The 24,023-nt window shown below is 41.0% G+C and overlaps 1 protein-coding gene across 17 annotated transcripts in view; it reads left to right on the top strand.

The window, feature by feature from the left end:
• KIF16B (kinesin family member 16B) overlaps nt 1–24,023 on the top strand; it is a 321,124-nt gene that overhangs the window by 161,415 nt on the left and 135,686 nt on the right. For all 17 annotated transcript variants that reach the window (XM_058287591.2, XM_058287585.2, XM_058287593.2 and 14 more), the window contains exons 16-17: nt 5,598–5,680; nt 7,128–7,216. In XM_058287591.2, coding sequence (XP_058143574.1) covers nt 5,598–5,680; nt 7,128–7,216 — 172 coding nt within the window. The remainder of the gene's footprint in view (nt 1–5,597; nt 5,681–7,127; nt 7,217–24,023) is intronic.

Here is a 24,023-nt window from a genome sequence, read left to right as displayed (position 1 = left end):
GCACGTGGGCCAGCTCATCACATGGGTCAGGAGGTCCTGGGTTTGAACTTTGGGCCTCCCATGTGGTAGGCGGATGCCCTATCCGTTGGGCCAAATCCACTTCCCATTCTTTGTTTCTTTAGGACGCACTGGAAACTGAACCCGGGAACTCCGATGTAGGAGGGAGGCACATAATCGCTTGAGCTACCTCTGTTCCCTGCTTTTGTTGTGACTCTCATTATGTTTTTCTTCTTGTGTCTCTTGTGCCATCTTGTTGCATCAGCTTGCCACACCTGCCCATTGCAGCAGCTCACTATCTTGCTTGTCTTCTTCAGGAGGCCCTGGGAACCTCTGCTCCCTGCTTTATTGTATCTCTCATTATGATTTTTTTTCCTCTTGTGTCTTTTGTTGCATCGTCTTATTATATCAGCTTGCTGTGCCTGCCTGTTGCCAGTTTGCTGTCTTCTTCAGGATGCTCTGGGAACCAAACCATGGACCTTCCATGTGGTAGGAGGGAGCTCAGTCGCTTGAGCCACATGTGCTTCCTGTCACTTTTTAAATATAGAAAAATTATTATAATTCAGGTATCCTAAACTTGAAAATCTAGCTGACAAGAGTCTAAGTACTTAGAATATATCCCTTAATCCTTATTTAAGTATTGACATATATTAGTGGAAATTAGGTTTTCTCTTTATTAGGCTACCAAAATGGTGCCATTATTATAACTTACTTTGAAGTAAATGTTTTTAAGACATTTTAAATCAGAAGGAAATTTATCATACATACACACAAGCAAGTTTCTTATTGCTTGGATCCAGTAATCGAACAAGAACTTTGCCCATCTACCTCACCCCTAACCTCTTATTCAGTACCGCTTCAGAAAATTATACATTCCCTGGCTTAGGGAGACAGTCACATCTCTCTCATTTAGCATGCTTAAAGTACTGTGTGTATATACTGTCTCTGCATGTGCTTTCTAAAGTAATTAAAATTCACAATGAGGCACCCTGCAGCAGATTTACAAAGGAGCTCCTGTTTTTACTGCCATGGTGGCCTCTGTGTTCATACTGGACTTTTGGGAACACAGACAATTGTCTTATATTTTTAGATTAATTGTGGCCCAGAATGAAATAATCCATACATCATCATTCAAGAATATTCTTATGACAACACTTAACAGAAAAAAAATGAGTTGGTTTATTTGTGCAGTAGCAAAATTAGAAAGTCTCATACAGATTTTGAGAAAGGGTAAATTAGTGGTGATATTGATGGTTTATTGTCCCCACACTTTTAGGAAATCTCTAGAAAATTTTACATATTAACTTTTCGCCACTACCCTGAAATATTAAAATAGAAAAGCTTTTTTTTTTTTTTTTTTTTCCTTCTCTCTACATCCCCTATAAAGACAGTCTGGAACTTGTCTATGTTCAGTTATTTCACAAGCTCTGAATCTCGAAAAGCCATCAGATATGTTAAGGAGACTTAGGCATACTGTCAGAATTATAAATTAAGTGTATCACAAGAAGTCCATCCGCTGTGATTGACCTCACATTGAGAAATAGTTGATAGTTAAAAAAGAATTTAAGATCTGTATTTTACAAATTAGCAGTTTGGTGACTAGATGAAGAAACTGAATTCTGAAGGGTTAAGCAGTGACGTGTCCTTGACCACACCAAGAATTTGGGGCAGAACGCATGCTCTGGGTCTCATCTGGAAACCTTACATCTTCAGTGACTCTTCATTCATTCATTCATTCATTCATTCATTCATTCATTCATTCATTTCCTTTCCTCTTCAGCCTGTCTATTGCTTCAATATACTGATGCGTCTCCTTTAAAAAATCAAACAAAAACAAAAACAAAAAATCCTCTGAAACTTCATACCCCCCTCTCCAGCTACCAGCTCTCTCTTTCTCTTCACAGACTTCTTGAATGAGGTGTCTTAACTTAGTAGATGCCCATTTCCTTACCTCTCTCTACCCCTCAGATCCCTCCAGTCTGGCTTCTGACAACCATGCAAACAACTCTCTCTCCGCCACCACACCCTATGGCATTTTCCAGTCTTTTCAGCCAAGTTGATCTCTCAGAAGCATTCCACATCTTTTGACCCTTCCTTTTGGCTTCTGAGGTTTTCCTTCTCCCTCTCTGATATCCTCCTCTGTGTTTCCTTTGCAGGTTCATCTTCCTCTACTTGGCCATTAATAACTGGCATTTCTTAGAGCACCTCATGTTAGGCCTTCTTCTCTTCTACCTCTCTGATCTCCCATTGGGTGACTTTCCCACACCCAGGACTTCATTTATTTGAGATGACTCCCAAATATGTAAATATTCTGTGCATACTGATTTTAGATAGATAGATACCCTAGGCTTTTCTTCTGGAACTTCAGATTCATATATTTCCACTTGCCAAGACATCTCAAATCTATTATTTCTAAAACAAAACTCAAGATTTCCCCCACCCCTCCAATCCTGGTTCTCTTTAGTGTTCTCAATTTCTGTGAACAGTTCCGCATCCCAATAGTCACATAGGTCAAAACCTGGGAGGCATTTTCCTCACCTCCCTCCTTCATAGAGGTAACCCATCAAGCCCTGATGATTTTACCTCCTTAATATCTTCCAGATTTGTTTACTTCCCTCCTTCCTCACCTTTCCTCACTCAGTCCTCATCTAATCTACATATACTCTTGCCCTTTTAGTTTACTCTTCAAACTGCCACAAGAATGATCTTTCTGAAACTAAATCTGATCCTCTTATGCTGCTCCCTAAAGCCCTTCTATGTCTTCTTATTGCACTGGATTAAAGGTAGTATGTTTTTCTAGATCCTGGAAGATTCTCTGTGTTTGTGCCCTCCCTCTCTCTTAAGCCTCATCTAGTACAATGCTCTCCCTTCCTTTCTTGGTTACAGCCTTGCAGCTGTCTTCCAGCCACTCATCATCCTCATTTTCTCCTGCTGCAGGTGCTTTACACATGCCACTCCCTCTTCTCCCTCCTCCAAGTTAAAGACTTATGCTTCAGATCATGTCTTAAGTACCACTTCCATCAGGACAGCATTCTCTAACCTCCCATACAGCATCAAACTCCCTTTCTGTGTGCTCACTGAGCACTGGGTACAGTCTCTCCTGTTGGAGCTTTACATTTACTTATGGTATTATTTGAGAGTTACCTCTCTCCCTACTAGTTTATAAGCTCTGCAAGAGCAAGAGCTACATCTGATTGTTCAACTATGTATCCCCATTGCCTCTCACACTGTACTAGCACACAGTAAGTGCTTCTCAAGTATGTGTTGAATACATGAATGAATGAATGAATGAATAAATAGCAGAAGCATGGAAAAAGGAAGCAATTTTTTAAAGTCAACAGATTTGTTGAGTAAGGTATACAATAGAGGAAATGGAAGGAAACCAGCCTTAATGGAGCCCCTTTTGCTTCCCAGGCATTGTATACACATTATTTAGATGGAAATAAGGAATGGTCCTATGTTTTTGCCTTCTTATATATATGTCCTCAAAGGGCTTTTTAATGTGTATTTCATGCAAATTGCATGAATGACAGGATTGTTTTCAATGATTTAATATGAACTGAAATCTGTCTTTGAAATACTAGTCCATTTTCCACTAACATTTTAGCAATTTTCAGCTTGCATGGCTAAGCATTTGATTAACAGAAACAAAGAATTGGGTTAGATGTGATTAACACCTGGAATGTGATGGCCTTATTAATCTCTAATGTAACTTTAAGAGCATTAAATATTCATACATCATGGACTTGGCTGCTTAACTTTTGACCTTCTGTATGGCACACTAGCTCTGAGTCCTAGTCATAGAAGATATGGAAAACACCCTTCTTAATTATGGCAGTAGTGCCTTCGTATAATTGAAAAATATACGAATGAAATTTTACAGGAGGGGGATAAGCAGATTGTAGGGGAGATAACATCCACTGCTGTTCTTCTGATTTTCATAAAGCTATCTTCTCATCCTTTTTGTAGCAACTCCATTTCCATTAAATGGTGACAACCAACCAAACCAACTCTTCTGTTGCTCCCTTTGGCTTATGATCTAAAGCAGTTAGATTGTAACCATGTTGAATTTGAAATTCCTTTGGGACACCCAAGAAGGTACATTGGATAGGCCAGTGGATATACTGATCTGCAGCTCCAGAATGGATGTCTGGAGTAATGATATTCCCTGCAGGGTCCAGGTGGGAGTATTTACCCTGGTGAGAAAGGCTGGTGACTGTGGCACACACCCTGTCCCAAGCAGCAGTCCAGGGATTCTCACCCAGTGGCAACAAAACTCTCTTAATATCATACCTTCTAATTTTTGAAGGGAAGCAAGAAAGAAATTTGGACTTTCTTGTGAAAGCTTCACATTTTTAACTCTTCATACCTCCTTTGTTGATTTTTAAACATTGTGCAGGGCACAGAAAATGACATCTATGACTCTACTATTTCCTCTGGCCACCATTTGTGAGCTCTGGGCAAAACCTCTTTAATTCAGCCCTCCGGGTTCTCACAGTTGTTTCTCTGTCCTCTACCCAGTATTGTTTCTTGAGGCTGTTTCTGATGACCTTTGTTTTGGATGGCCTCTCCTCTCTCCTCTCTCCTCATTCTCCTTTCTCATTAGCCTCTCCCTGGGGTTACCCCCGTGTGGAACATCTCCTCTTGCCCTCCAGTTATCCTATGAGACCCAGCTGCGGTCCTCAGTCCAAGGTGCGTGCAGGCAGCCTCTCAGGCCTGCACACGCCGCTTAGATGCCAGGCACTTACTCATGTGGCATCCTTCCTGGTATACTTGGAGTATTTGTCTTGTCATCACAAATAGGTTGCATTCTTCTTCAGGGTAAGGGCTAAGGATCTATAGACTCGACAGTGTGCATGGGATCATGTAGGATAGTGAACCCTTCTACGGCATTGCTTCTCTTAAACTCCTCCAGGGACAGGAGCTCCCTGCCTTCCAGGGCACCCCTGACCTCAGACAGCGTTTGTTTATTTGTTTAAGCTGAGATTTGCCTCCTACCCTGTGATTGTTATCCTAGGGCATTTATCATGAATGCTTTTGCCACTTTTGCAATAGTTATCTAAATAAGCTGAATCTTTGTCAATCAAAAGGAACTTTTCTTGTGTGTCTAACATAGCTAGACACAGGCTTTTAATAAGATGCAGTATTTTCACATGGAAATAGATACTACATCTTCACAATTTCTTTCCTGTCCAATTCTGAGGGAGAGTTTAGTAGTAGTTATCTCTCCACTCAGCCTGTTTCACTGTATTTTCTTTTGAAAGCACTTTCCTTTGAGATTTCTGCTTTTATAGCCATTAATAAATGTTTCCCAAGTTTGTAACCATATGCTTTGCTTGATATTAGAGTGTCTCTTTGGAGAACTATTTTTTTTCTTTCTTCCAGACAGTCAAGAGGCTAATTATCTTTATATTACACTTTAAATTTTATAATATGTTGAAATGCTTGGATTCTTCCTTGGGTAACATCACTTTTGTGACATTCAACTTGAAAGAAACTATTCACAGATAGCAAATTTCAAATATAGAATTCCATGTTTGATGTTGCTGAATGACCAAACCATTCATTGTAAATTCTGTACTGTTTTTGTGCATTCCTAGGTGCTGTGATTCTCTTGGGAAGAACTAATATGTTTCGCTTTAACCATCCCAAGGAAGCTGCCAGGCTCAGGGAGAAGAGGAAGGTGAGCAGCCTGAAGTCACTAGGAATAAACCTTTAATGTGTGAGGTGTGGGAGGAGGGGGTTGTCACCACTTTGTTTCTTGCTGTTTGATTTTATAGAGTCCAGAATCACTTGAAAATTAGTTCTATGAATTGGATTTATTCAGGGAAATTTGTTTTCCAGAAGATTATTGGCTGATGAAGTAGGAAAGAAATCTAGCAGGCAAGGGGAAACTGCTCTCTAGACCCTTCTTTCCAAGCCCCTCCAAAGGAGGTGGGCATTGTTTTGTATTTAGTGGAGAATGTCTTTCACTTATCAGCCTGTGTTAGGTGTTCATGCAATGTTAGAATCACTTCCATCCAAAAATGTGCTCAGATTTTATTTTCAGCCACAATATTGGATTTTTGATTAGGGTATGAGGCAAAGAGGGGGTGAGTTTAGTACAGTTGATTGGATAGGGACATCTAGAGAGCATTTTAAGTGTTGGCTGGAGGAGGTGGGCTGAGGTCCTAGGAGAGAAGGAAAGAAGCGAGAGGGAGAGAGTTCTGTCTTGGGAGATGTAGCTGGTTCTTGGCCTGGAGATGATAAAAATGGCACAAGCACTTGTCTGAGCCAGGCACCATGCTGAACTTGTGCATACATTCTCTCACCCATGTAGGCAACAGCTAGTAATACTCCCAGGTGACAGATGATTGAGATGAGAAACGGGCTGAGAGAGTCACTCGCTAACTTATTCCTGTGGCCAACAAGAGGAGGGCCAGGGCTGCAGCACAGATATGTGTGCTCTTAACCACTAAGTTACACAGCCTCTCCTCCCAGCCTGTTTCAGGAAGGGCTGTGCCTGGTTGCTAGTGGTTTAGGTGGGAAATAATGAGAAATTTGCAAAACCCCACCTTCTCCAGGGTGCTCCAATCCAGCTAGTGAAGCCTCTTATCTGTTCCAGCCCAGCATCTCCCTGGAGGTCCCTTTGGGTACACAGCTGCACAGGAAGAGAGGGAAGAAAATATTTGCTAATAACTTTCTATGAAAGCAAAATAGGAATAGTGCAAAATTTTCTGGTCTCCCTTCATCTCTTCTCTTTCATTGCTGTTACTCTATGAGCATCACTGTTTGCTGCTGCTAACAGGAGACTGCTCCTGCCAGGTCACAGAGGCTGACTAGGATGGCATGACCGGGTCCCTTCAGTTTGGCACAGCCAGGTGAGGGGAACCCAAAGGGTTATGGAATTACTGGTGAGCTTCCCCAGGCCTTGAAGGCCACAGCTCTGCTGTGATTCACTGAGAGTTTGGGCTTGAGATGTAATCACAGCTGGACTGTCCATGAGGGGCTCTTCTCAAATGGACCAGCTTGTCGTGTGTGGTCATCGGGAATGTACGCACCTCGCAGACCCTGACAAAGGTGGGGAGTCGAGAGCTTTGGCCTTCTCTTGTGCACAAAGGTGACGGCTCTGCCCTGTGTTCTGCTCTTAGAGTGGCCTCCTGTCCTCCTTCAGCTTGTCGATGACCGACCTCTCCAAGTCCTGTGAGAACCTCTCTGCGGTCATGTTGTATAACCCTGGGTAAGTGAGCAGCACCTCCTTTCCCAGATTATCACGGCTGTAACATTTACTGTGCCAACTGCATTATAATCACTAAATAAAACTAAACTGCTGCAACTGCACCTCCTTCTCACATCAACCATAGTCATTTTCCAAGTTCCTTTCTAGTCCTTGCTATAGAGCTGCCTAATTTTACTTAATTATAATCACAGCAGAAATAAGATTGTGTGTTCTGATTTTGCTTAGCAATATAAGAAGCATTAGTATGGGTTGTTATGATGGTTATTATCATTTTCATAACTGTCTGATGTTTTCAGATTATCACTTTAGTTATTTAGTGCACTGTCCCTTTGGCTTACACACTTCTCTCGTTTCATAAATTATTTATAATAACAGAGATAGCCTTGGTTATCAGTCAGGAAATTTTGTTCACCATTTCCAAACATTAGGGGGCCACTGATGATGCAGATGGCCGTTTTTAAATGAATTCAAAGGTCAGGTGACTTTGGGCATTCAGCTTAACTACTCAGGTTTTCAGTGGCTCCATCAGTAAAATGGCAGGGCTAATGAAAGTGCTTGAAAACAAGGAAGTGGATGAAAGGACTTCTGAAGTCTTTTCCAGTTTCATCAGGCTCCATAATTTTAACTTTTCTACTGGGAAAATCTGATGTAAAATAATGGCGGTCAGTTTAAGACCTAAAAAGTGAGATGAAACTAATGTCTTCTAGACCTGGCATTTATTTAGTAGTTCCTGTATGCCAGGTGCAGTGCTAAACATATTTTATCTTTTTAAATTCTCATAACAGTCCTATCCCCATTTCACATACAGGGGAATTTATATCCATTTGCTCACCCATGGTTTCATTTAGGCTTGTGATATTGATTCTAAAATCCACCCTCTGACCACGTTTCCTCCCTGCTCCAGTGGGGGGCTCATTCAGACTTGTGGATCAGGTCCATTATCCTTGGCTCCCAGCTCAGCACTTTAAACCAAAAGGGAGCCTGTGTGCTCCATGGCATTCTCTCCTGCAGCTCAAGTCTGTCCTCTGGCTTATGGAAAGCAGATTCCTACAAGGAATTTCTTCATTGCTGTAGAATTTAAAACTGGGAGAAACCTTTGATAATGTTTCTGAGTTCCTTATTTCATAGTGGAACTAGCAGAGGCCCAGATCCCACATCTTGCTTGGCCCATTGGTGCTTCCTTACTCTATCCAGAACTCTGTAAACAAACTGTATACTCTCCAGCATCAGTCATCACCTTTGTCATCAGGCCTTCCATCTTAGTATGTGGTTATTGAGAAGAGTTGTGCTCCATAAGCAAGTCTGTCTTAAAATAAATCGTATTGGTAAGACCCCTGAAATGTGATAACACTGTTAGAGCAACTGAATTATGGGTACTTTGGAAGACATGTTTTGCTGTAGGTCTTTAATTCCTTAAAATAGTTTTAGCAACTGCTTTTGTCGTGACTAAGATGGAATCATTCAGAAACCTGCTTTCAGTTTATAATATGCATGTTTTTAGGGTTAGTTTCAGTTTAGATAGTGTGAGCCCATTTGTTAAATACTGTTTTTCTAAGTAAATTGTTCTGTGGTATAAAGAGTGCTTGTTTGGACCTGTCTCCTGGCTTAGAACCCAGTTCCAATCGAAGAATCTAGGCAACCCGAGCTTCATTATTCTCCGGGGCAGTGCCTTTACTCTGAAACCATTTGAAATGTCATGGCTGATCCCTGCCTTTGAAAACCAAACGCCTTTTGTCTTGACACACAGGGTCACCGCCAACCTGTGTGCCCCTCTTTTCTTTGCATTTACAGATGGGATTTAAGTCTTTTATTTGCCCCTAAACTGTAAAGTCCTTTAAAAAGTGATGCTTTTTTTGTTGAGCATTTATGTCTTTAAGCTTAAAAAGTTTCTCTCAGTGCTTATAAAATACAGTTTGGAATGTACCCATTTTCATCCTCAGAACTTTTCAGTGACTCTCCATGGTCTGAAAAATAAAGTTCTAACCCTTTACCATACCCCTCACCCTCTCTACCAGCTCATGTCTCCATACACCCTCCTTACATTCTGGGCCCTGCTCTTGCAGGTGTTGTTTTTATTGCTCAAAAACACCTCATCTAGCCCATCCCTTTGGGGTTTTTCCTTTGCTATTCCCAGAGCCTGGGATGGATTTTGTATTCTTACCTCCTCATCCTGCAAGGTATAGTACAAATGAGCTTTTCTTCTTGAAGCTATTTCTAACTTTCCTTCCCCCAGTCAACAATGAATATCCCTTCTTCATCCATACATTGTTCCATTTCCATTGTCCTTGTTTTATTCTTCTTTGTGACTCACACAGACCTATCATCAACTCCTTACTGAGCATATCCTATGAATTGGGCCTGATTCTAGTACAGGGGTGCAGTTGTCAGCAATATAGTGAAAATGAGGTGTTAGCGGATGTGAGTAGTGGATGGATGGCCAGAGAAGATGGAATGTTGTAAGCAAGAAGAAAGGTGTTGTGAGATGAGGTTGTGGGGTGCTCAGGGCTGCTAATGGAAGGCCATTGGAAGGAGTTTAACAGTTTTCTAAGAATGCTAGGAAACCATTAAAGAGTTTTAAGCAGGAAACTAACCTGAAAATTTACTTTTTTGGGTATAGTATTGTTTGGAGAGTATAGCATAGAGGCCAAGAGTGGAAGCAAGACACTGTTTAGAAAGCTGTTTCTGGGGAGTGGATGTAGCTCAAATGGTTGAGCACCTGCTTCCCATATACAAAGTCGTATGCTCAATCCCTGGTATCTCCTACAAGCAAACAAACAAAACAAAAAAACCAACTTTCTTTGGGGAGTGGGTGTTGCTCAGTGTTTGAGTGCCTGTTTCCCATGTACGAGGTCCTGTGTTCAATCCCTGGTACCTCCTAGAAAGAAAAACAAAAACAAAAAAACAGTAGAAAGCGGTTTCCTTAGTCCAAGTGAAAGAAAACAGTGGCTTGGATCTGGATGGTGGCCATAGAGATGGAGAAATATGGGTGGATTTTAGATGTAGAATGTGAGTAAGGGAGCAGTCAAGAATGATCCCTGAGTGTTATGGGTTGAACTGTGTCCCCCTACAAAGACATGTTCAAGCCTTAATCCCAATCCCATGAATGAGACCTTCTGTGGAAATAGGGTCCTTGGAGATGAGATTAGTAAAATTAAGGTGAGATCATATTGGAGTAGAGTGGGCCCTTAATCCAACATAACTCGTGTCCTTATACAAGGAGACACAGATGCAGAGGAAAATGCCAAATGAAGATGGAAATAAGAAAGAAAGCCACGTGGAGACAGAGGCAGAGATTGAAGTGCTGCATCGGCAAGCCAAGAAACACCAAGAACTGATGGCAAATCATCAGAAGCTGGAAGAGGCAGGAAGGAGTTTCCCTATACGTTTCAGAGGGAACATGCCCCTCCTAAGCCCTTAATTTTGGATTTCTGGCACCCAGAACTATGAGACAATACATTTTGGTTTTCTAGTTTGTGGTACTTAGTTTTGGCAGCCTTAGGAAATAAGACACTTGGTTTCAGGTTTAAGCACCTGAGTGGATGGTGCCACCATTTTCTGAGATGGGCGAGACAGAAAGTGATGGGTGTGGACTGGCTTCTGTGTAAGCATTCTTCCCTCCTGTTAGACTGGAACCTTTTTGAAATCAGAGACCTTGTCTTATTCATTTCTGTATTTTAAATTGTCATTCACATAATATGCTTAATAAATGTTTAGTGAGTAGATAAAAACAAAATTTTCTTAAGACACATTCGTCCTTTTGGGAAAGGTTATGTTCAAGTAATTTCTCTGGACATAGATGCTCCAAATATTGTGAAACAACATATTATGCTAAGGGATTAGAGTATTTGTAACATGGGTCAAGTCTCAGGCAAGCCTGCAGTCATGTGAGTGATCTCAGGGTCACGTTCAGGATCCAGAACATAATATGGGAAAAGACCCTGTTATGAAATGGAGAATTAGGTCATGTCAGTCAGAGAATTTGAGTGAGAAACAATCTGTTTTAGACTGAATTATAGTTGGCCAAGGAGATGGTTCTGGTTTCACCTGATACTACCATTATATACGCTGTTCACCTGGTACTATTTAACAGAACCATTTCATCTCTGCTACTCCTGGAATACCCAGTTGTACAAAATCAAATAAAAATTATTTAATACTTCATCATACCTTCTTTCTCCTTGGTTTCCAGCTTCCCACCCCACCCCCCCAAACCTGCCACCTGCTCTAGAGAGTGATTACCCATGAATTAAAACATAATTGGAGAAAAATTGTGTACTCTGATTTATGGGAAGCAGACACTTTGTGAAGGTGTCTGCTCTAGCAACATGCCAAAATCAAGCAGAATTAAAGCTATAGTCATGCCATTTATACTTTATTTTTGATATTACAGATGTAAAACCCTCTTCCTAAATTAAGCACCACATGGTAAACTGAAAGGACATTGAAAAAATGTTTAAGTCCTGGGCCCTAGCTAAAGAGTTGTTATTTTATTTATTTTTAATAAATAATTTTTATTTTTATTTTTAAAGGAGCTTTAGATTACATACCTGTTACGTTGAAAATAAAGGGAATTCCCATATACCCTACCTCTTTCCCCTCCCACACTTTCCCCTATTAACAACATCTTTCATTAGTATGGTACATTTGTTATAATTGATGAGCACTTATTGAAGCATTGCTACTAACCATGTTCTATAGTTTACATTATATTTTATACTTCGCACCACACAATTTTATAGGTTTTGACAAAATGTATAATGACGTATCTGTCATTATAATATGAAGAATGATTTCAATATCTCAAAAATGTTCCATGTTACACCAGTTGTTCCTTCTCCTTCCCCTCAGATCCTCTTGTAATGACTATCTTTATATCAGTATTACAAGTTCTGACTCACTTTGAAATTTCTTAGTTGTAAAAACTCATTTGCATTTAATATTTCCCCCTTTTGGTCTAGGTCTTTCTCCAAATGTATCATTAGCTGGCACTTGTTAATAATCCCTTGGTGCCAGGGAGGCTCATCCCTGGGAGTCATGTCCCACACTGTGGGGAAGACAGTGAGTTTGGCTTAGAGAGAAGCCACATTTGAGCATAAAGGAGACACTCAGGAGGTAACTCTTAGGCAACGTATATTACCAGGCCAGGTTTTGATTTCACAAGAACAATGTTCATATCAAGGGCCTGGGTGCATTGACCCATTCTCCTTTGCTAGGGACTACCTATGTACTCCAGAGATTCTTGCCACTCCAATGCCCCAAAGATGCCCCGTGTTCCACCCATTTCTCCCTCCCCCTCTTAGTGGCAACCACTGTGTTTCAATTTTTGACCAATAAGATTCATAGTTACATGCATTAATATTGACGGCTTGACATACTGAGCTATTTTCTTTTATTAGGTACTGCTGATATACTTCAAATGTTCTTGGCCCTCTATTTGAGAACATAGTAGTACTCCCCAGGATGGTAGTTTAATATTTTCTTGTTTAATATGTGGGCCTCCACCCACTGAGGTAACACCCTCACATAATCACTCCTCCACCAACACCTGCACCAGTGACCCTCCGCTGCCATATTTGCCAAAAAAAAAAGCATTCCCACCATTGTAGCTTCAACCACAGACCTACAAATCCCCAGAATTCACCTGTTCCTTCTTATGGTCCTTGCCCTAGTTCCATAGATAGTCCATCCCACCTCCTCACACCCTGCTCACTCTCCCATTCCAGCCAAAATAGTTGTTATTTAAATATATTGTAGAAATTAATTACCTAGACACAAACCATGCTGGTTTCTCCAGATGGAAAAGTAGGACTGAGATGGTTCAGTATGTCAGCATGTATTTATTTATTTATTTATTTTTTTAAATTCATTTTTTTAAAATACTACATTCAAAAAATATGAGGTCCCCATTCACCCCCCACCCCACCAGTCCCCCCACAGCAACACTCTCCCCCATCATCATGACACATCCATTGCATTTGGTGAGTACATTTATTAAAGGTTGGTTGTATTAGCTAAAGGGGTACTGATGCAAAGTACCAGAAATCTGTTGGCTTTTTTAAAGGTTATTTATTTGGGATAGAAGTTTACAGTCACAAAGCCCTAAAGAGTCCCAACTCAAAGTTATTTCTTCACCAAACTGTTGCCTTGTGTCTGCTAGGTTTCAGCATTCCACTTTCCTCTTTTTTTTTTTTTTTGTTGGGCTTACATTATCATTCACTGTTTTATTTTATTTTATTTTATTGTCTTTTTTTTAAAGATACATAGATCACACAAAATGTTACATTAAGAAATATAAGAGGTTCCCATATATCCCACTCCCCACCCTCATTCATTATTATTATTATTATTATTATTTTGTAAAGATTTATTTATTTATTTTTCCCCCTTCCCTTCATCCCGCCCTGCTGTTTTTGCTGTCCGGGTTGTCTTCTTTTCTCATTTTCTATGCTTTAGGATTCGAATCCACCGGGATTCAATCCTGGGGACCTCTGATGTGGAGAGAAGTTCCCTGTCAATTGCTCCACATCAGTTCCTGGTTTCTGCTGTGCTTTACCTTGACTCTCCCCTTGTCTCTCTTTTGTTGCATCATCATCTTGCTGCTTGACTCACTTGTGCGGGCACTGGCTCACCACACAGGCACTTGCGCTCACCACATGGGCACTTGCACTCATTGACTCCCCACGCAGGCACTCCTACGGGCACTGGCTTGCTGCACAGGCACACTTATCTCTTCTTTTTCACCAGGAGGCCCTAGGGATCAAACCCAGGTCCTTCCATATGGTAGGCAGAAGCTCTATCATTTGAGCCACATCTGCTTCCCCACCTCATTCATTATTAATATCAAGATCACCTTCAGCCAGCACCATGGGATCGTGTCATAAACATGATTTACAGGAATCCACTTTTCCCAGCCTATGGAGGCCAGGCATTTTTCTCTATCAAAACATCTTCTCCAGTGTTCTCCCAGTTCAGATCACTCCAAATACTGTAGCAATACACTGCCATAATAAAGAGCTAGAACCCATGTCAAGAGAAGGGCAGTTCTCTCTGTTCTGCTGGAGAATTCCCTTAATAGCCTCCAGACCTCACAGATGAACTGGATTATGTGCGGGCCCTGAGAATAGGATAGGCAGACTGGAGAGAAGAGATTTGGGGAGAGGAAAATTCCCTGAGCAAACGAGATGAGTGCTGGGAAGAGAGAGTCTTATCGACAGCTAGGAGGAGAGAAGAGGAATTCACAGGGTACAACCTGACTGGAGAGCCAGGCACAGGCATTTGCAGTTATCCTTGGTAAACTGACAGAGTTGTGCTTTAGGGAGCTATGTTTTTAGGTTTGGGCAGGATGGATTAGAAGTAGGAGAGAGATTGTAGTTTGAGTTTTTAGGCACATGCATTGCCCCTATGGGAAGCATTTATAATTTCAAGTTGGCTTGTTTTTTAAAGCCCTTTAGAATTTATGATTAAAATGTATGACTCACAACAAATATGTATTTTCTATATACTCAATATTGTTTGGAAATATAAGAAGGAAGAAAATTCAATTCTAATAAGAATAGTAAACAAATTATGTATGTAAACCTAACACAGATAGATTTCTTGATTGTGGCAGTTTGAGATTACTTTATGAATCCCAAAAAGATAAAGATTATGTTTGTAAAGTAATCTGTTCCTCTGGGTGTGATACCTTTTGATTGTATTAAATTCAGTGGAGGGGCCTCTGATTAGATTACCTGAATTGCTGTAGGGCTTTTTATTGGACTATGTCAGTGAGGTATGACTCAGGTTGAGTCCTGCCCCCTTGCTGCATCTGACATAAATGGATATTTATATCTCTGCCATTTTTTTTCCAGAATTTTTTCTTAATGTATTGAAGTATATCACTCATACATAAATATACATAAACATTAAGTGTATAGTAATAGTTGTGAACTTATAGAACAAACATACATAACATCGTACAGGGCATAAGTGTATAGTAAAAGTTGTGGACTTACAAAGCAAACATGCATAACCTCATACATGGGTCCCCTACATCAACCCACCATCAACACCTTGCATTGTTGCAAGACATTTGTTACAAACTATGAAATATTCTCAAAATCGTACTACTAACTATAGCCCTTATCTTATATTTGGTGTACTTTTTCCCAGCCCACCCTATTATTATTTTTTAAATATATTTTTATGACAGAAGTTGTAAACTTTCAAAACAATCATGCACATGTGCAGAATTCCCATACAATACCCCTCTATCAACACACCACATGAGGTGTAACATTTGTTACAGATTGTGAGATATCATCAGACTATTAACAGGTCCATAGTGTACATTTGGCACACATTTTCCATAAGCCCCCATTATCAACACAGTACATTTTTGGCATAGATGCATAAATATTACATTATTACTGCTAACCACAGTCCATAGGTCACTCCAGTTGTATTTTTCCCATGCTTTTCCACATTTCCACCACACTGCAAGAGTAATGTACATCTGCTCTAGCTCACAAAGGACACTGTTGCACCTGTACCATCAGCCACAATTCTTATCCACCTCTGGGTTTACTGTGTTACTTAGTCCATAGATTATTCTTGAGCTTTTTTTCAATTGGCATTTATATCCTTAGACTACCCTTTCCCATTTATAAACTAGCTGTTACTCACTATAATGTGTTACCATCAACTCTAGACTACCATTTTCAGTCACATCCCCATTTATAAACTAGCTATTACTCACTGTGTATTATCATCCACTCTATACATTTCCACACTTTTACAATAAAGTTGATTAAAACTTCTACATACATTAAACATCAGTAGTCCATCTCAGTTGTCCTTTTATCTCTTTTAAGAATTCACCACCTACCACTGGTCTTGAAAATATTTTCCTACATTTTCTTCTAGAAGCTTTATGGTTCTTGTTTTTATATCTAGGTTTTTGATCCATTTTGAGTTAATTTTTGTATAAGGTGTGAGATAGGGGTCCTTTTTCCTTCTTTTGGCTATGGATATTCAGTTCTCTCAGCACCATTTGTGGAATGGACTGTTCTGCCCAAGCTGGGTGTGTTTGACAGTCTTGTCAAAAATCCCTTGAGCATACATGTGAGGGTCTATTTCTGAACCACCAATTCGGTTCCCTTAATCTGTGTGTCTGTCTTTATGCCAGTACCATGCTGTTTTTACCACTGTAGCTAGGTACTATGATTTAAAGTCCAGAAGTGAGAGTCCTGCAACTTTGCTTTTCCTTTTTAAGATGTTTTTGGCTATTTAAGACACCTTACCCTTCCAAATAAAATTGATAATCATATTTTCCATTTATTTGAAAAATGCTGGTGGAATTTTTATCAGGATTGCAGTGAATCTGTGTATCAATTTGAGTAGAATTGACATCTTAAATATATTTAGTCTTCCAATCCATAACCATGGAATGTTCTTCCAAATATTTAGATCTTTTTTGATTTCTTTTAAGAATGAGTTGTAGTTTTCAGAATACAAGTGCTTTACCTCATTTGTTAACGTTTATTCCAAAATATGGGATTTGTCTATCATATTTTATCTTCACCACTCTTTTGATACTTTTAGTTACTTTTACTGATATCATCTTCATTTCTAGACTTTCTTCCAAGCCTCTCTGTCCAGTTTTTTCTTTTCAGACTGTAGGACACCCTTAGTATTTCCTGCAAAGTTGATCTCTTGGTTATAGACTCTCAGTTTCTTTTTATCTGTGAATATCTTAACTCGCCCTCATATATCCTATAAGATATAAGATTATATCTGCTGGATATAAGATTCTTGGTTGGAAATTTTTCTCTTGTAGTATCTTAAATATGTCATACCACTGTCTTCTTGCCTCCATGGTTTCTGACTAGAAATAGGCACTTAATATTATTGGGTATCCCTTATATGTTATGCATCGCTTTTTTCTTGCTGCTCACAGAATTCTCTCTTTGTCTTTGGCATTTGACATTCTGATTAGTATATGTCTTGGAGTTGGTCAGTTTGGACTTATTTGGATGGTAGTACATTGTGCTCCTCGGACATGGCTATCTATGTCCTTATTTCTTCAAATATTCCTTCTGCCCCTTTTCCCTTCTCTTCTCCTTCTGGAACACCCATGACATGTATGTTTGCATGCCTTTTGCTGTCATTTCGTTCCCTGAGACCTTGTTCAATTTTTTCCATTCTTCATCTGTTATTTTGGATATTTGCTTTCAGAGGCCATTTCTTCATGCTCACCAATCCTTTCTTCTTCCTCCTCAAATCTGCTATTATATGATTTCACTGTGTTTTTAATTTCATTTATTGCACCTTTCATTCCTGTAAGATGTGCTGTTTTTCTATGTATGATTTCAAATTCTTCTTTGTGCTCATCCAGGTCTTCTTAATATCGTTAATCTCTTTAGCCATCTCATTGAATTTATGAAGGAGATTTGTTTGAACATCTATGATTAGTTATCTCAACTCCTTTATGTCATCTGGAGGCTTACCTTTTTCCTTTAACTGGGCCATATCTTCCTGTTTCTTGGTGTGATTTGTAATTTTTTGTTGGTGTCTTGGCATCTGGCTTACTAGATGTATTTATTTAGGGTGCATTTTCTCTCTTTAATTTAGGGCTTTCTTGCCCTTTCTCTCTTACTGGTAGTAGGAGCCAAGGATGTAGATGGTGCTACAATCTGTGGAGGCTCAAGATGCCCTCATTACCCCAGGGTCAGATGGAACTTCTCCCAACTTTTTCTTTTATCAGGGATAGGGACAGAGCCACAGCTGTGTGTAATAATCCAAGTTGTACAGGCCTAGACTGTAGTTGCCCGGAGAGACTAATGAAGCTTCACATCTGTTTCTCCCCTGCCTAGGGTGGGGATAGAGTTGCAGGTGTGGGCAGCAGTCTATGCTGTGCAGGTCCAAAATGACCACAGTTGCCCCGATAGATTTCTGACTATTCAGTCTGAGCCAGCCAAATGTTCCTGCAGTTACTCAGAGAGGCTGGTACAGGGCCCACCAGCTTCTTCCCTGCTTGAGGTGGAACTGAAGCCTAGGCTAGGCTGCAGGCCATTCTGGGTGAAAGAAACCAGTTCCTAACATCACTATGATTTTCAGTCAGCCCAGCTTCCCCTCATCTTGGGGGCAGAGTCAAAATGGCAGCTACTGGCCTTCTTCTAACTTCGACTAGGTTCAAACTTTAGCTCTTCTTATAGCTATACTTTAGCCAGCTGAGTTTACTAATCAGGAGCTGAAGTCGGTGGCCAACCGTCTCTTCCTCCCCTGTTTTTAGGAAATGGAGGTTCAGATTCCAGCCTCAGAATAGCTCCCAGGGCAGCTTGCACTGCCAAAGTAGGGTGATCACCAGCCACTGCGGTGTGGCCTGTATTTTCCTGGAGAGGCTGGCACAGGTCCCCCCAGCTACCTTTCTGCTGAAGGTGGGGCTGGGGCCAAGGCTAGACCTGCAATCTGATCTTGATGGAAAAAAGCCGGTCCCCACCAGCACTGTGATTTTCAGTCCACCCCGCTTCCCCTCATGCCTGGTGCGGAGTTAAGATGGTGGCTACTGGCCTCTTTCTGACTTGGAAAGGTTCAAATTTTGGCTGTTCTTAGGATTATACTTTAGCCAGCTGAATTTATTTATCAGTAGGTGAATACTGGTGCCTGAGCATCTCTTCGTCCCCAGTTTTTGGGAAGTGGAGCTTCCAATCCCAGCCATGGACTAGTTCCCAAAGCAGCTTGTGCTTCCATTGGAGGATGGGCATCGGCCTCCAGGCATGGAGTACTCTACTTGTGAATTATCTCTGTAGATGGGCAGTCTTCTCCTTCTGTTCTTTAAAGGATGTTGCAGGATGCTCTTCTGGTCTCCTGGAGGTCCCAAACAGGAGCTTTAGATAGGTCTGGGTGATTACTAACTGCCCTATAGCATGAGCTTACTCTAGGAGCTACTAACTCTGCCACCTTCTTCCTAATTGTCCTCTCTGCCATTTTTTATTCTGCTATGTGACAGAAAGGAGCGGGTCAAGCAGTTGAGACCCTGGGGAGAGATGAGGTATTTGCCTGATAGCTTATAGCTGAGATTGGAAAGAGAGCAGAACAGCTGAGACTTATATAGGAGGCCTGGAAAGAAACAAGCCCTATGCCAGGTGAGAAATGACGACAGGATCACTTAAGCATGAAGCCCCAAGACTCTGGGCCCACAGAGCTCAAGGGGAAAGGGTGAGTCTGGAGAGGAAGTCTGAAACCTGGGTAGAGGTGAGTGGCCATTTTGCTTCATCTTGTGGCAGCACACCAGGACCAACAGTGGCTTACTTTGGTGAGATAGTGCCTCAGTTTGGACTTTTCATGGTCTTGGAATTTGTAAGGTTTTACCCCAGATAAATCTCCTTTTTAAAAGCCAATAGATTTCTGGTACTTTGCATTAGTATCCCTTTGACAAACTAGAACACTGATGAGCACATGCCCTCTCTCAAGCCCCTGCCAAGTTCAGTTCTACCAGCTCATGCTCATTTTTCTCAAAGCCTAGTCAATGGTGGTGAGTCCACTGAGTTCTGCCAGCAGAAGAGTAGTATGGGTGTCTTCGCATGCTGAGAGATGACTCTGTAATACATAGTGGGGACACTAAAGCAGCTGTTGAACCTGTGCTGGAGGGGAGGGCTTGAACTAAGTCATGGTTGAAGGAACCTAGAGGAAGGGGTGTAGAAATAAAGTATTCAGTACAGAAAAGGATGTGGCCTGGATGATTAATTGAATGTGGAATATGAAGAAAGAAAAGAATCTTCCCGTTTCTGGCCTAAGTGATTGGTTGTATGGTGCACACCCTCTTGCCAAAGTACAAATATAGGATGAGGAACAGGCTGTCAAGGGAAGGGAGTATAATGAGTATAACCTTTAAAAACAGAGCCCGCGTCTGCCTTGAACTTTCTGTGGTTTAAGTGAACATGCGTTTGGTACTGTCAGCAGTCTGACACTTGTGGAAGAGGCTTGGGTTTGAGCGGCCTGTGAAGCACTGCACCTCTGCACGCAGGGTGGGAATGGGCCCCCTGATGGGCAGGATAGATGTTCACAAGTTCTATCACTTTTTCCTTGCTCATTCAGCTAGTGTTTGAGGCCCATCCTTTGTCGTGCCCTGTGCTGGGAGAATAGATGGTGATGAGGACAGATGGTGACCTCGTAGCTGATTTAGTGCCTACGGAAAACATTGTAAAGGCTGTCAAGTCAGGAAACCAACACTATTATCTTTGCATATCCCAAACTCCAGCTACTCTGGGTGCCTTTAAATTAGGGAAAGCTGTTTAACCCAGATGCACGCCCCCAGTCCACATATGTCATTGTAGTGAGCCTCTCTCAGGCCACCCACATGTTAGAGTCCATAGCTTCAATAGCCCTGGTGACAAAGGCAGAGTTTGGAATCTCTCACCCCATATTTGTCTTGTCATCCCTCTAGGACCACTTTTTTTTTAAATAGCACTTTTTTAAAAATAAAGTTAATAGATCACATAGAACATTATATTGAAAAAACATGACGTTCCCATATAACCCACACCTCACCCCATCATTTTTGTAAATTGTATTTTTTAAGATACATACATCACAAAAAAGGTTACATTATAAAAAACATAAGAGTTCTCATATACCCCCCATCCCCCCACCCCACTCCTCCCACACCAACAACCTCCCCCATCATTGTGGCACACTCAACACACCCAGTGAAGACATTTTGTAGCACTGCTGCATCATGTGGATAATAGTTTACCCTGTAGTTCACACTCTCCCCCAGTACATTCAGTGGGTTATGGCAGGATATATACTGTCTGGGACCATTTTTAACAAACAGAGATTAAAAGGAATGGATGGTACACCTTTCACTCAGAGACTTGTTTCGGAGTGTTCTCTCCCTTTTTTCCTCTTTCTTTTTTTTAATACTTCCACTTCTTGGGTAAACCAACTTCTGCCCTCCTAATTTTTGAATAATGCAAAGTAGAGGCTTAATAAATATTAGTCTCCTGCCTCTCCCCCCCCCCCCCCCAATCACTCTTGTCCACTTGTAAAGATCCTGGGATCCTTCTTAACTTCAAAAATCTCCTTTCCCTTCTTGCCTGAGGTTCCAGAGGACCAGCCTGCTTTTCTACTGTTTTATAGCAACCACTACTTACTCTATTGTATGGAATTTTTTCTCCCCAAAGTGGCTTCATGCTAGGACTCTATCTTCCCAGCTCTCTGGTACTCCTACCCCCACTTCCACCCTAAGCAGGTCCTTAGCTCCATTTCACTTAGATAATTTTGTTGTTCATCACTGTGGAAGAACAGGTGGGGGAGTTTGTTTGTTTTTTTTTAATGGCCAATAAGATCCATACCTGAGGAGTAGCAAATGTTTCAGAGTTCTAACTTTCATGGGCTGACCTCTTATTCCTGACTTCCTCTATGAGATGGCACATGGAAGACTCATGGGACCTGCCCCTGGAATCCTGGCCCAACCTTGAGCCTGTAGATAGAGTTCACCAGACCTTCTCAGCCCATCTTCCTCCAAGACCCCTCCTCTACCCAGCATCTGGCCCGGCCCCTCAGTGCTCCTGGGATGACTTCCAAGCTCCCACATGGTCTTCCATGACTTTGATCTCAAGCATTATCTTCTGTCATTTTCACTTGGACTTTATGCTTTGGTTTCACCACTTTCTCCGTTTCCCTGCTCATGCTGGTTCTGTATCAAAACTCTTCTTGCTTTGGTCTGCTTTATCTTGTAAGCTGAGTATAGGAATTGTCTCCTTTGGAAACTTTCTTTGCATCTCCAGTTTGGACTAAATGCTTTCTCTTTATGCTTTGGCAGACATTTTATGCATACCTTTGTCATAACTCTTTCCAAATTCATTTAATTGATGCTTGTGTCTGCCTTCCCAGTAGGCTTCTTGAATTGGGGACTGTCCCTTACTCATCGTTGAATCTCCAGAAACTTGCACATAGTGGACAGCACTTAAGTGTTTAGTGAGCTGTAGGTTTTGACCAGCAGTTGCAATCTCAGCACAAAGGGGTGTGCGCTCATGGATCTCCAGGTGCCTGCATGCTACAGATGGATCATATGCACATTTTAACATCTCCAGATTAGGTGGCCCTATCTTAGCCTGTCACTCACACAGATGTGATTCATACGTGTTTTGATGCTTTCTTAACTATTAAAAAAATTAAAATAGCTCTTGGTGTCTTCCATATTATATAGAGCTGAGTATGGGTTTCATAATAGAATGAAAAATAACTGCTTAATATCCAGTTCCTCCCAGAGAAAAGCTCTTCTAAAGAATTAAGACTGTAAGGCAAATTATTGTGTCTTAAAGTTTAACTAACTTTATTTTTGTCTTTGTTCACCAGGCAGCCTACTTTATTTTTCATATAGCCCCTGGCTAAAATAACCCATGCCCTAAAGCATACTAGATTTGGAGTTTTTAAAAGTTCCTGCTGCCCAAGGGCATTTTATCAGTCCAACCAGCCCGTGAAGTTAGGTGTCTCGTTTCTAACATTGTTTTGGAACTTGCTGCTGGCCGACATCTCAGGCTCCCTAGAAACTAGGATTTGTATACATAGAGGCATGGTTCTTAGTGCCAGGGAGTTTTTGGATGTGGCAGAGCAGCCTGGTGACTTCTTCTGGGAGTCAGCTCCACTTTGGAGAAGCGCCCAGCCAGGGTCTTTGCCAGGAAATAATTTCCCTGCAGGGGAAACATTCCTCCTCAACCGGCACAGTCTTTGAGAAGAAACCAAGCTGACTGCTTGAGCATCCTCTGCTTTGCTCTGAGACTGCAAACAGGCAGCTAATTTGGCATGTTGCAGAAGATTTCACAGTTTCCTGAAAGTGCTCTAAGCAAAGTTAGATGCATTCCAAGTGCATTTCAATCTTGAAAATAAATGAAGAAATTTTCACCTGCGCATTTGCCTCTTCTGAGCACTAACCAGTGATGTGCCCATTGGAATGGACAGTGGATAATTTCATTATAAGGAGGAAAAACACACCTAGATTTTAAACCTAGTTAGACAAAAAAGTATCAAAAGTCAGGATCAGACCTGTATTTGGTAACCCATCATAGAGTGTGGCAGACCAAGTAGGGTTTGGTTGGCATCAGGGTCAACACAGACATGCAAAGCTACAAAAGGCTTCTAACTCTGAAGATGAGCCAAAGGTCATTGACCCTCAGGGGAAGGAGACAGAGAAATGAGAATCTCTTCTAATCCAGTTTTTTATTTTAATGTATTCATTATGGAATATTTTGAAATAAGCAACATAAAAGAAATTACTATTGAGTTACCATGTTTCTTTATATCTTGGTCTATACCTCTGTCTATACCATTATCTGTCACTCTATATCTACACACACACATACACACACACACACGTATACTCACATGTACACATTTATAGTTATATATTTATATAGGTTCTTTGACCAAGATAGGTTCACACTGGACTTGTAAGATTTTTTTTTTTTTTTTTTTAATGTATCTTTTCCTTTCAAGAATATTTTTCGGCAGCATTTTATATCCTTGTGATATTCCATTGCATGGATATTCCATACCTTATTTAACGTAGCTTCTTTTGATAGGCATTTTGTTTCTTTTGGGTATCATAAGCATTGGGGCGAAGAGTATCCATGATTACTTCCTCAGTGGAGAGGAATGAGTAGAGATGGAATTGCTAGGTCAGAGGGTATGAATAGTTTTAAGGCTCTTGACACATATTCATATTATTCTATGGAGCACTTGTACATATCACCACCATTCTGACCAATACTGTGAGAGAGTTTTTGTTTTCTTGCAGACTGGGAAGGGATTCCTTGAAGCGTAG

Source organism: Dasypus novemcinctus, chromosome 24 (genome assembly GCF_030445035.2).
Source record: "Dasypus novemcinctus isolate mDasNov1 chromosome 24, mDasNov1.1.hap2, whole genome shotgun sequence".
Taxonomy (NCBI): Eukaryota; Metazoa; Chordata; class Mammalia; order Cingulata; family Dasypodidae; genus Dasypus; species Dasypus novemcinctus.
This window is presented reverse-complemented; position numbering and strand designations above follow the sequence as displayed.